This window comes from Tenrec ecaudatus, chromosome 1, assembly GCF_050624435.1.
Source record: "Tenrec ecaudatus isolate mTenEca1 chromosome 1, mTenEca1.hap1, whole genome shotgun sequence".
Lineage (NCBI taxonomy): Eukaryota > Metazoa > Chordata > Mammalia > Afrosoricida > Tenrecidae > Tenrec > Tenrec ecaudatus.
In genome coordinates, this window is record NC_134530.1 from 153973848 (window position 1) to 153986969 (window position 13122).

Consider the following 13122-nt stretch of genomic DNA (forward strand, 5'->3'; position numbering starts at 1 on the left):
GGAAACAAAGGCAATGTCATTCCAGAGACTTGCAGCACCCTGGGCTCAGCGCCTCTCCAGCCCTGACCAGCGCTGCGCTTCGTTCGTGAAGCAGCCAGTCGACAGTGACAGCAATGAGGACACGACTTTGGAAAACCGGCCTCGCTACAACTGGCAGGGCTCCCGGCCGCCCCATTTCCCTGTACCCGCGGGCGGCCGCCTCCTAGACCCCCTCCCTCCCGCCCCCGCCCCTTGTGGCCAGGTCTGAATTCCCTCTTCTGGACCGCACGTCGCCCCCACAGCATTTCGGATGAAGAAACCCTACCAACAGCCAAGGGAGAAGGGCCAGGTTCATTCTCTCAGAGAAGAGCCCAAACCCGGGGCTCTCCGCCCGCGCCCCGTGCCCGGGTCGCGTCCCGTGCGCTCCCGCCGCGCCCCCGGCCCGCCAGCCCCGCCTGCCCTCCCAGCCTCCGACCCGCCTCTCACAGCACTCCGGCCTTCCCATCGGGCAGCAGGCGGAGGGGCTCACTCTCCGGGTGGACGGCGGCCGAGCGGCATCCCGGGCAAGCCCTGCCAGAGCAGCGGCTGGCCCTGCAAAGTCAGAGTCGACGGACAGAGCCGGGAGTGACTGGCAGCAAAGCCGCAAGTCTGCGGAACACCGGCTTCCGCTCCCCGCCGGCGCCGGCCAATCAGAACTGGCCTGCTGCGTCATTTCCGCCTAGAAGACGAAGGGAACGACGGGCGGAAGGGGTCCCGGAAACGGATCCGGAAGGGGCGGGTCCCGTGCTGTCGGGAGCCTCGTGGAGGCCGCGGTGAGTACCTGCAGCTTGTGTTTGGGCGTACTGGCTGTACCCACTGGGTTGGGTGGGCCCTAGTGGAGGGCATCGTGGTGTGACTAAGGCAGGAGTATTTAGGGCTGGTCACTAGCGTATGAAGTCTCAGGCGACAGTGGCCTCCCCGTCTAGTACCCGGAGGACCGTCCCGGGACGGGCGCGTGCCAGGTAGACCTGTCAGCCGGCGGCGGGTCCGCATGCTCCCGGCTAGTGCCTCTGGACAGGCTCGCTTGAGGATGCTCCGGCGGGTGCTCAGCGTGGCTCACCCCACTCGTCTTCTCCGGACCACACGCAAGCAATGTGTTTTGGGGGATTGGGAGTTAGGAGAGGAAGCCCGGGTGACGGTAGGTCGGGGGTTCGAATCCATTGCAGGCAAGAAAGGTGTAGCAGTCGGCTTGCAAAAGAGCGTTGCCTTTGAAACCATACGGCAACTTCTGTTGTGCCTTATCAGGCACTAAGACAGAAATGATTCACTGGCAGTGCCCCTTTTGGAGTGATGCTGGTGAGTTGGTAGGTTTTGCTTCAGTTGAGTTACTTTGGTGAAAACCGTAGTGACTTTTTACTCTTAAGAACGTGCCAGTGGTGTGGGCTTAGAGGAAGGTTAGGTCATGAGCTTTCTCCAAAAGGCATCAAAATAAGTGCAGATGAAGCAAAAGTCTCAAGGTCCAATGGTAGCGTACCGGCTATCCATAAAGGTCTACAAGACTGAAGGAATTGGGACAGAATCGGTTAATCAGCCTAGCAGAAGAGGATTCTCCCTGTTAATATTCTCTTTTCTTCATTTTTAAATGGCTTTATGTTGATTTTTGACTAGATTTGTATTGGAAAATTAGGTCATTAGGTAATAACAAAATAATACGCAGAGAGTAGAAATCCTGTAGAATCAAATGAACTAACCAGGGCTTCTCTCAGTACTTTTCAAAAAAATTGCTTCTCGGCCTTTTGGCTAAGATCAAGTGTACTTTTCAAAAAACCAGTCACTGCCATTGAGTCAATTCCGACTCATGGTGACCCCACAGGAAAGCATAGAATCACCCCTCTGGGTTTCCGAGAGACGAAACTCTGTGGAATTTGAAAACCACATCTTTATCCCATGGACTGGCTGGTGGTTATAAACTGCTGACCTTGTTAGCAGCCCAAACATAACCACGACACCTCCAGGGCTCTCATACTATAGTGTCTGTCAAGGTGGTAAGTTTACAATAAATATTCACATGTATTTTCAGTCACAGGCTGCCAATCTCAGTGTAAAAACTTTTGTGATGGTTGAGTAGGCAGAAGTGAGCTGTCTCGTTGTGTTGAGGTCGTAATGACAGATGCTGAGGAAGCAGGCATGACAAGGTAGGCAGTTTGGAGCTCGGAAAATAAGAACTTACATGTTGAGTCAGCGGTGTATGAAAAATAGAGAAACCCGTGTGCGTTTTTGCCAGGGATTGATCGACAGTGAATAAAGGTGGAGAAAAATCACGAATCAAGATGTCCTGAGCCACGTGGTAAATAACTGGATGTTCTCTAGCCTAACCAGCACGAAGATCCCAGCAAATTGAACTTTTCTTGTTTGTGTGCACAGACATCAGACATCGTAGCATGGGGCTTACCAAGCAGTATCTGCGCTACGTTGCCAGTGCAGTCTTTGGCTTGATTGGCAGCCAAAAAGGTAATATCGTCTTTGTGACACTTCGTGGTGAGAAAGGACGCTACGTGGCAGTACCAGCCTGTGAACATGTTTTCATCTGGGACATAAGGAAAGGAGAAAAGGTGAGCCAGAAATCCTTAGGGTGGTGGTTGATTTATGGGTATTGGGATGGAAGGGCCGATGTGGGGTGGCTGTGATGTCTCAGGCACAAATGTTTCTGTCCGCCTCTCAAAGAGAAGAGAAACCTTTTTCTTTTTAGATTAGATATCCAAGCACCAGGTTCAGTTCTTTTCACCGGCACTAAATTCTATACAGTCAGTCAGAGCTTACCTTTTAGGTATCAAGAAGGTAATCACTTATTTAATTAATGGTTAAACATCATTATTTTATCCCAGACACTTTCTCCTTTTTTATTTGCCATGCCTCTTGTCCCTAGTTTTCAAGTTCATTTGGGTGATAGCTAGTTCAGTAGGAGCTCTGGTGTCACAATGAATAAATGCTTAGCTGCTAGTTGAAAAGGCAGCCATTCGAACCCAGCAGGAGTTCCCGGGAGGAAAAGACCTGGCAGTCTCTCTTAGCGCCAGTAGCCTGGCAAACTGGGACCGTTCTGACCTAAAGGGTCTCTGACCAGGAATTGACTTGAAGCCATCTAACATTCATTTTCAAAAGAATGTCTGTTGGGCTTATACAGGTCAGGCCTAAGGGTTATTAGATTAAGCTTTGATATTTTTGTCAGACTCTGGATTTTCTAAGCCCACCACTTCTGCCAAAGCAAACCCAGGCATTTGATTTTATCCACTCTTCTTGTGACTTCCAAGAGGCTAATATTTGAATACTTGCTTCCACTAGAAGTCCTTTGGTGATGTGGTAAAACCCCTGTAGCACTCTGGTGGCTTGCAGTTTGGTTTCTCATGAAATGGGACTCAGTGAGGAGGCTTCTTTAACATTATGGGAAATAGTTTGGTGACACTATATGACTAGGGAAGTTTCGTGTCTTGGAGACGCAAAATAGTCTTGGAGAACATGGTTTTACCTTGTATTGAGTGGTGCAGTAGCCAGTACAAGTAGTAATACTTCCTGTGTTAAAGAACTCGAGGTGGGTTGTAAAATGTCATTATTGTTTCCGAGCATGATCTATGATCATTGGTGCTCTCGACTTCCTGTGCTCACGCCTCCTTTGATGGCGTGCTTAACGTCGTCTCCACGTCGTTTCTGCTTGCTTTCCAGATCCTCATCCTTCAGGGCCTTAAACAAGAAGTCACTTGCTTGTGCCCATCCCCAGATGGGCTGCACTTAGCTGTTGGCTATGAAGATGGGTCGATCAGAATCTTTAGTCTCCTGAGTGGTGAAGGGAATGTGACTTTCAATGGACACAAAGCAGCTGTCACCACCTTGAAGTATGACCAGCTGGGAGGCCGACTAGCGTCTGGATCCAAGGTGAGGCCTGGAGTCCGATGTCCAGACTTTTGTATATTAGAATAATATAGGGCTAATGCAGGCTCAGATTGTTCACCAACAATTGTCGAGTGAAATAATGGGTTCTCAATGGCATAAAATAGAAGCGATAGTGGATATGCGTTAGGCTGCTAACTGCAAGGTCAGCAGTTTGAAACCACTTTTCCATAGTAGAAAGACGGCTTTCTACTCCTGTATCGAGTTACAATCTTAGAAGTTAACTGGGTCAGTTCTCCCCTGTCCTGTAGGGTCACAATGAGCCAACATTAACTCGAAGGCTGGGGATTTGGGGTTAATGGCATAAAATAATATTGATAGTGGAAATAAATGAGGAGGATGGGTCCGAATTGGGAGGTTCATTTTGTTTCCTCAGTGTCTACAAAGCTTACTTAAAGAAGCAACTAGGGAAGGACACCCTGACAACTGTGGTTGAAGACGTTGGACATGCTGCCCAAAGCAAAGAAGGGAGAAAACGATCCTTACTCAGATTGCAGGAAATCAATAATTGTATCTAAGGTTTCCAGGCTGATTTGGCCCACCACCCCCTTTTCAGAGGGGAGGCACGCACACACACACACTACTCAGTGCTCCCCTGGTACTTAAGGTAAAACTTACATACTGTAGCCCAGGATAAGCTGTAGGTGTCTGCTTTAGCAGCAGCACCCCCACCCCCTCCAGCCCCAGGAGTTTTCATTAACACTTATATCTGAAAGGACATCAGTTGAAAAATATAATGAAGATTCTACTTGCAATAGAACATTAAAAGACATGAATGTACTGTGAAAATTTCTTGAGTTTAGTAGAAGACTTGCAAAGAGACACAAACCCTATCTATCAATGAATGAGAAGATAAAAGTATTTAAAAGATGCCTGTATTTTCTAGTGTATTTATATATTATATACTTTAGAACAATTTAAGATATTTCAAAACTTATTTGTCTTTTATAACTTGATCAAATAATTTTAAAACATCGTGAGGAATAAATGAATTTGAAAAACTAAAATTTGGAAAGTGATGATAAAGTATTTCAGATAGTAGAGTGCATTTATAAAGCTATAATTTAAAAATGTTATCTACTGATGTGTACCGATTTAAAATAGATTGCTGCAAGCAATTATGAATCCCAGAAATGAGTCCCGTTTTGTATTACTAATTAGCATGTTTTAAAAATTAAACTTTTGATTTGTAGAAAAATGTGTTATTGGTAAAATGGTACTTAAACGCAATTATTTATTTGGTGGAACATTCTAAATTAGAGTTTTACTTGAACTATCTACAAAAGGAAAGTTTAGTAGTTTTGAATACTTAAAACACAGAAAAAAACCCTGAAGGACAAGGAAAACATAGTATTTAATATGTAAGGGGTTAATAAGATTCATTTATTAATAATCCAGTAAGAGATGACCTCCAGAGAAAGATAAAGCAAAGACATGACTTGGTAGTTTATAAAGACATTTAAACATTTCACACTGGCAGTCAGAAATATGCATAAATGTTGAGCCTCCATTTTTACTCATGAATTGGCCATAGTTATTGAGAAAGCTGATAATACCGAGCACTGAGATGGGGCATCTGGCATCGTCATCCATCTTTCTGATGGACCTATGGGTGGGTGGGTCTATTATGTTTGGAAATCATGTTGATAGGGATCAAAGGTTCAATATTGGACATAACTTTGTCTTACCAATGATGTCAAAATTAATATATGGAAATACCCATTTCACAAAGTTGCAATAGTGGGAATCCATGGGTAATGCATATGGTTATTGGACTTGGCCGCTTTTAAAAAAACGTGTTTGAAGTGTGAATCCACCCAGAAGTAACTTTGAAGAAAGGCCTGGTGATATACTTCCCCCTAGTCGGCCATTTGATACCTCTGGCGCACAGTTCGGTTTTGACACATGGAGTCACCATGAATTGACGGTATCTCCACAGATCATTTTGTTTGTCATCATATGCATGTAATTGGAAACTACCTGAATGTCAACACCAGAAATTTGTTTTAGTGTTTTAAATAAATTAAGATATTTTCTAATCATTAAAAGTGAGAACGATGAAATGATATGGAACATAGAAATGACTTAAATGGAAAGAAAATATTCCTAAATGGTAGGAATCACATAATCTCAGTATCCTAATAGGAAAGCAACATGGGTCCATGAGTAAATAGGGAATGATATAAATCAATATGTGTGGTGATTATTCATAGATGGTAGGATTAAGGACCCTTTTTATGTCCTCTGTCCTCTTTAAAATACTTTCTAAATGTACTTAAAAAACAAACTTACTGCCATCGAGTCAATTCCGACTCATAGGGATCCAGCAGGACAGGGTAGAACTGTCCTTATGCGTTTCCAAGACGATAGGAATAGAAAGACTTATATTTCTCCTCCCAAAATTTACTGCAAGGATTCTTCTTTGCCTTTGTAATGAAAATACTGTGATATCCCATTATTGGTCAGGATAGGCCTTCTGTGGTACAGGGACTTCATGTTCTTCTGCATTAATTGATCCCTGTAGGATACAGACATTATTGTGTGGGATGTGATCAATGAGAGCGGTCTCTATCGTCTGAAGGGCCACAAGGATGCCATCACCCAGGCCTTGTTTCTACGAGACAAGAATCTACTAGTTACGAGGTAAGAAATACTGGCTCCACTTCAGTTCTTTTCCAGTTTAATTCATTGAAGATGCTTTTAAGAGGGAATTTTCATCATTTTAAAATTTTTTCTCCACGCAACTCTTAATTTCTCTCTTCTTTTCTCCTTTATTCTTAGACGCTATCGGGGGAGCTTTCTATGGTTATTTGTAGCCTTTTTCTCCCTCTGTGATTTAGCATTCCTTTCCCCTGGTCCCAGCCTTCCTCTGTGCCTTCACCTTCTGGTACACTGTCTGGAAGCATCTGGATCTACCGCGAGTCAGAAAGAGTGTGGAGCAGTGGGCAGATGTGAATATTAAGTGTTTGTTTGAGTCAGTGTATTTTTGAGACGACGTGTACTACATATTTAGGCCATGGACTTCTGTTAGGTTAAACCATTTTGAATTTCTATTTTTGTAGGTCAAAAATGCTCAAATATCAGCAGTTTTTAAAGCTTGTCGGTTTGTACACCCAAAAGTGCTTCAGAAGGCAGTGAATGGTCTGCTTCCAAAAGGTCACAGCTTTAACCCTCCTGGAGCAGTTCTGCTCCACACGCTTGATGTCCCCAAGAGTCAGCTTAACAACAACTAACAACAGTAATGAGTTGGTGCCCTAGCGAAGGCTAGGATTGTGAGGTTTGCCTGTAGGGACTTTAGACATCAGTGTCAGGTGTGACAGTGTGTGTGTGTGTGTGTGTGTGTGTGTGTGTGTGCGCGCGCGCATATGTGTCAGATCTACTTCAGTTAGATTTTATATTAACAATAGAAAAATGGATGTGGTTCATTATAGTTTGCTACCCCCTTCTTTAAGCTTACAGCTCTGGCTTAACAATCAGATTAAATTTATTTTTTTATTTATTTTATTTTTTTGCTTTTTTATCATGACTTGAGTGAAGATTTATAGAGCAGATCAATTCTCCTATGTTTTGTTTCATCTTCTTGAGGACTCTCCCTCACAAAGTAGCATCACTTACTCTACATATCCTCATCTGTGTAACATAACAAGTGCATCCTTGATCTCCCTGTTAGTTTCATGATTTTATTCTTCCTCCCCGTCTCTGGCTTTAGTGGGAAAGATGCTGTGGTGAAATGGTGGGACCTTGATACTCAGCACTGCTTCAAAACAATGGTTGGCCACCGGACTGAGGTGAATTTGGGCTCTGGGTCCAGGGAAAGGATGGGCACAAAGGGAGCCCGTGGTGTAGTGGAATGTGCTTTGGGCTGCTAACTGCAAGGTTAGCAATTCTAAACCACCAAGCACTCCAAGGGAGAAAGATGAGGCTCTGTACTCCTGTAAAGATGTATAGCCTCAGAAATCCACAGGGGCAGTTACACTCTGTCCTATAGGGTCACTGTGAGCTGGAATTGACTCAGTGGCAGTGAGAGTGGAGTTTTTACAGTACTAGATTGTCTGACGAGACAGTGAGGTCGGTGGGCTGAAGACATGCCAGCCATTGGAACAGACTACACTGCTCTCGCATTGACAATTTGCCTTTAGTTATTTTTTAATGTATCAGTTTGATCATGATTTAATAATGTGTCCTCCTGTCAGATTGTAAAGTGGTTAGTGATGCTGTGTATAGTGCTAGGCCCAGTCACCCATGGAATCAACACGGTATAGCTGCTGTCATAATGGTTACTGCAGGGGATTCAGGGACAGTTGTCTACATGAAGACGAGGTGCCTCCTCCATGCTGTGTTCATATCAGCCTTTCAAAGCATGCCAGGAAATAATGAGGAAATACAGAGTAGCCCCTTTGTTGATTTACAACTCTATTTAATCAGTTTCATTGTTGGATTCTTAGCACTTTGAGACTAGAAATTACGCACGAGACATGCATTGAACACCTTAATTTGTAGGCAGTGCTGAATGCAGAGGAGTTTATGCTGAGCAGCTGTTATCTAAATTTAAAAACAAGACATGAGGAGCTCTTTGGTGTCCCAACAGCAACAATTGTACCATTTTATCTCTAACAAACAGACTTCTTGGCATTTTCAGAGTGCCCTGCATGTGCATTCTCTTGAGTTAGTGAAAATGCAAGGGGATTTCACGGCAGTTTGCACAAGGGTGGAATAACGTCATCTCATGCAACCTGGAATCTCTTACTGTGGTTCTGGTATCTTTTTATCCTCTAGGTGTGGGGGTTGGTTCTGGTGTCGGGGGAGAAGCGCCTCCTCACAGGGGCCTCCGACAGTGAGCTGAGAGCTTGGGACATCACCTATGTGCAAGAGGTATGCTGTCTTTCTGATCTTGGCCAGGGTGCTGGTTCAGCAGATCGTGGGCTCACGCCATTGGACCCAGTGCAGTTATTGAGCCCTTCACCCAGTGCTGGCATGAACACCAGGGACCTGAAGTTCCTAAGTAAGATTTTCTTTGTAAAGAAACGCCTTCGTACTGTTCATTTTCAATCAGAAGAGCTTTCTGTTTTTAGCCCCCAGTCATGCGAATGGCGGATGTTACTTTTGGGGCTCTTTGCCTGATAGCCCTGGTCCTTTCAGTGTCCAGGAATGGATGTCAAAGTGCCCTATCCCCTCCAAAATCGATGTCCATTTTATGTTTGAAGGTAACGAAGATAATGTAATTTTCTTAAAAAGCATTGTTACTAAACATTCTTATTCTGTGTCGCTGTTGGAGCTAGTTCAGTGATGTTCCGTGTGTATTTGATGTCGTCAGTTTTAGTATTTTCTGGCCATGGAAAAAGTTTGATTTGAGCAGCGGTTCTCACTCTTTGGGGTTTGAACAACCCTTTCACGGGGGTCGCCCAGTTCATAACAGTAGCGAAACTACAGTTGTGAAGTAGCAATGAAAATAATTTTATGTGTCACCACAACCTGAGGAACTTTATTTAAAGGGTCATGGCATTAGGAAGGTTGCGAACCACTGGATTAGAGAGACCACTAATGGTAATTTAATTGTGCCTAAGGGAAGATGTCTACGTCAGAGGTACCTCCTAGAACACGTTACTTCAGCTTTTAATTCCTCATTTTTGTTAAGCAGGTTGAAGACCTGGAAGAACCAGAGCCCAAGAAAACCAAAGGTTCTCCCTCGGGAATACAGGGTCTGCAGGAGGAAGGAGATGGTCCGCTTGCACTGGACGAAGCTCCTGAGGACGTAAGTCAGCTTGTTTCTCGTCTTTAGTAGAATCGGATGGTCGGAGAAGGCAGACCACAGGCTTACTTTTCTTGCCGCCATTCTAAGGATCTTTGTTGCCTGTGTTTATTGGCATCTTGCTCTTCAGAAGTTCAGAACTTAATGTGATCATCTTCCTTTCTCCGGACTCTTCTGTAGCGCATCCTTAAGTGCAGCAAAGCTGGTTCCATCATGCGGGAAGGAAGGGACAGAGTTGTGAACCTCGCCGTTGACAAGACAGGCAGAATTCTGGCGTGCCACGTGAGTCACCAAGCTGAATGGGAAAGAGCAAGGACTGGGCTTTCATTCAGATGGTTATTCCATTTCACATTTAATGAAGAAAGAGTTTTCCCTTTGATCGTTTTAATGATTTAACAAGGTCTGTACATTCTCATAATCTGCTATCTTATAACAACATTAGAGTTTACTGTGATAGTTCCCATTATCAGGCACCATCTGTTAAATGCTTGCCTTTCTGGTGCCTGTAGTAACCTACTTTGCAGTTGAGAAAACCAACTCAGGGTTTAGTTTGTCCAAGGCCATACAGCTGCTAAGGAGAAAAAAGGCACGCAAGAACTTTTGTGTCATTCTTATAAAGGAGAAGCTAATTTAAAATTGCCTGTCCTGTCCTCACATCAACCTTTTTTCCTCTCTAGGGAACTGACTCTGTGTTAGAGGTGTTTTGTATTCTTTCCAAAGAGGAAATCCAGAAGAAAATGGATAAGAAGATGAAGAAAGCTAGAAAGAAAGCAAAGTATGTTTTCATAATCATCAAGTCTCATGGGTTGGCCACCTTTTACTAGGAGAGGAACTACCTTTCTAAAGGACTTATTTACTCTTTTACAAATTACTGTTGAAAGAAGAATTTGTAGGGAATGGGTAATTCAAAATTAGAATTTCTGCTCTTTGATCCATTTTCACATTTTAAAGTGATGGTGTCAGAACTAGAAAAGCGGTAAGATTAAAAACAACCAAAAACCCCATCCCACCCACTTAGCTCTCGTGATGGCATTGAGTTGTTCGGGGCTGCAGCCTAGAAGGGCAAGGCAGTCCCCTGGTTGCCACTGCTAACCTTTTGGGCGTGAGGAGACTGGTTGGACACATACAAAGGGACTTCAGAAAGAGCGTGGAACCATTCCATTGTATTTTAACTCCCATTTCTCCACAGGCCTTTGGAGCAATATAACTTTGAAATAAAATAAGTCATTATAACCAGAGAAATCCATTTCGTAATTGGAGAGATTTGTCCAGTCTCAAATAAAAATGTCATTTGACTTAGCAAATCTCTTGAGATCTCCTCTTGATTTATTTCATAATCTTATGACGTGGTGGGATTCTTATGTCCAGGTTACTAAATGTTCTGAAAAGTCCCATAATGCTAGAAAAGTTTTCCAGAAACATTTTAATGAAATACTTTGAATTTCAAAGAGCTTGTCTCAGGAAATGTGAAGCTGCGCTTGGAATCCTTTGGTGGGGACTACTGAGTTAGTCCCAAAACTTTGTACGGAGCTATAGTTTGCCACCACATTCTGCGATGCTCTGGGTGGCCCTCTGTGCTGAGCTTCCTTCTGAGACTCACACGGCTTATTGGTCTCAGAGGCAGAAGGTGAACTCAAGTCATAACCAAGCTGCTTGTAGGAAAGTGATACTAGGATTCTCCTTATCTCCCCTTCTCCACCCTCAGATTAAGTTCTGTCCAAGGGGAGGAGGAAGACCTTGAAGTCCATGTTGAAATGAGTCTGCAGGATGAAATCCAACGGCTGACTAATATCAAGACGTCTGCCAAAATCAAGTGAGTAAGAACACAGTGCCTGATGTCATCTCAGAGAGGTAAACTAGAGTTTCCATGGCTTTTTCCGGTGTTTGTGGCTGACTCTGGAATTTATGACCATGGTACACTCCGTACCTGCTGCCCTCACCGTAGACCCACAAGCTTATCCTCTCAGATTATTGTACTGCTCTGTGAGCTGTTCTTTTTTCCTGCTGCTAATGTGCCTGCCCATGTTGAAAAGAATCAAAGTCACTTAATCTGAAATGCACAATGACAGATATGAAGGCTTCAAGAAGTTTCTCAAAAAGTGGGATTAAAAGGTAATGGGATTTTTCTAGGTACTTTTTGAAGCTCCTTCCTATATGTCAGAACCAAGTCCTTAGCCCATGTTTCTTTGACTTAAAAGCCAGTACTCAGCTATCGTGCATCAATCCCGATTACACTTTTCTTTGTGAGATCCCTTTGAGCTGCTCCAACTTCATGTGGCTGCAGGGCCTTGCCCAGTGGTCCACCCCTAGAAGTTGAGAGCCGAGGTGACGCCCGAACACGTGCTGTCTGTGCTCCCGTGCAGGTCCTTTGACTTGATTCATTCACCGCAAGGAGACCTAAAGGCCGTCTTCCTGCTGCAGAACAACCTGGTGGAGTTGTATTCCCTGAATCCATCTGCGCAGACGCCTCAGCCCGTGAGGACCAGCAGAATCACCATCGGGGGTCACCGCAGTGATGTGCGGACTCTGTCCTTCAGCTCCGACAACATTGCGGTCCTTTCAGCGGCAGCTGATTCTGTTAAGATATGGAACAGGTTCGTGACATGCTGGTTCCTGTAACTTCATCCAGGAGCCTTGGTGGATGGGTTTGCGTTGGGCTGCTTGCCCAAAGGAGAGAGAGGTTTTCTACTCTACAGATTTACAGTCTAAGCCACGCACAGGGGCAGTCCTTTGCGGCTGCCGGTGGCTGTGCGTTGGAATCAACTCAATGACAATGAGTTTAGCTTTTCTTGTACAGCTTCCCTTCCAGTCCCAGTTTTCTTCCCTTGGAGTCTGATGGCTGATTACTAGTCTTCTAAGGCCCTTAGTCCCATTCCTTCAAAATAGATGTTCGGTGCATTTTGGCCATAACCTTGTGGAGCTTAGTGTAAAAAATGTTGCCTTTTCAAAAACCATAAACTTGTTCCATGTCTGGAACTTGTAACTGTACTTGGCTAGAGGGAAGCACATAATCCTACTGCCTACTTTGAAAATTCAGGTAGCCTCTTACTGCTGTTCAGAAACATGACCATAGTTCTCATGCATTCTTTTACTTTTTCAAATCACTGCTTTGCACATTCTGCTCTCTCCTCAAACCTACAATACCCCCACACACATAACACACAAAGATAAAGAAAACCAGACCTTTTGGACCAGCTCAGTTCCGACTCACAGACACATCATCGCGCTGATGAGACTTTTCCTGTAGGGTTCCCAAGACTTCCGCATCTTCCTCTCTCAGAGTGGCTGGTGAGTCACTGTTCTTCAGTTAACAACTCAGCACTTAACCCAGTGGACCCCTAGGGCCCCTTGTGGATGTCCAATCAGGCTTCTCACACACGGGCTCTTGATTTCTCCAACATTGCCCCACCTGATGTTCCTGCAGACTCCCCATCTCAGTAGGCTGCAATTGTAGCTTTTCAGTTTACCAGCCC

The 13122-nt window shown here is 44.5% G+C and overlaps 2 protein-coding genes across 3 annotated transcripts in view; one reads left to right on the forward strand and one right to left on the reverse strand.

The window, feature by feature from the left end:
• GDAP2 (ganglioside induced differentiation associated protein 2) overlaps window positions 1-647 on the reverse strand; it is a 55394-nt gene extending 54747 nt beyond the window's left edge. The window contains exon 1 of the mRNA XM_075560032.1: window positions 466-647. The gene's annotated coding sequence lies outside the window, so the exon portion shown is untranslated. The remainder of the gene's footprint in view (window positions 1-465) is intronic.
• The window catches only part of WDR3 (WD repeat domain 3), a 28818-nt gene continuing 16338 nt past the window's right edge, over window positions 643-13122 (forward strand). Inside the window, exons 1-11 of one of the 2 annotated variants that reach the window (XM_075560019.1) lie at window positions 643-791; window positions 2383-2570; window positions 3676-3885; window positions 6425-6543; window positions 7610-7688; window positions 8677-8772; window positions 9539-9652; window positions 9830-9931; window positions 10327-10424; window positions 11355-11462; window positions 12013-12243. In XM_075560019.1, coding sequence (XP_075416134.1) covers window positions 2400-2570; window positions 3676-3885; window positions 6425-6543; window positions 7610-7688; window positions 8677-8772; window positions 9539-9652; window positions 9830-9931; window positions 10327-10424; window positions 11355-11462; window positions 12013-12243 — 1328 coding nt within the window. In that variant the 5' untranslated portion in view covers window positions 643-791; window positions 2383-2399. Of the gene's footprint in view, window positions 792-890; window positions 1157-2382; window positions 2571-3675; window positions 3886-6424; window positions 6544-7609; window positions 7689-8676; window positions 8773-9538; window positions 9653-9829; window positions 9932-10326; window positions 10425-11354; window positions 11463-12012; window positions 12244-13122 lie in introns of those variants that run through there. The other variant, XM_075560012.1, reaches the window with a different exon arrangement.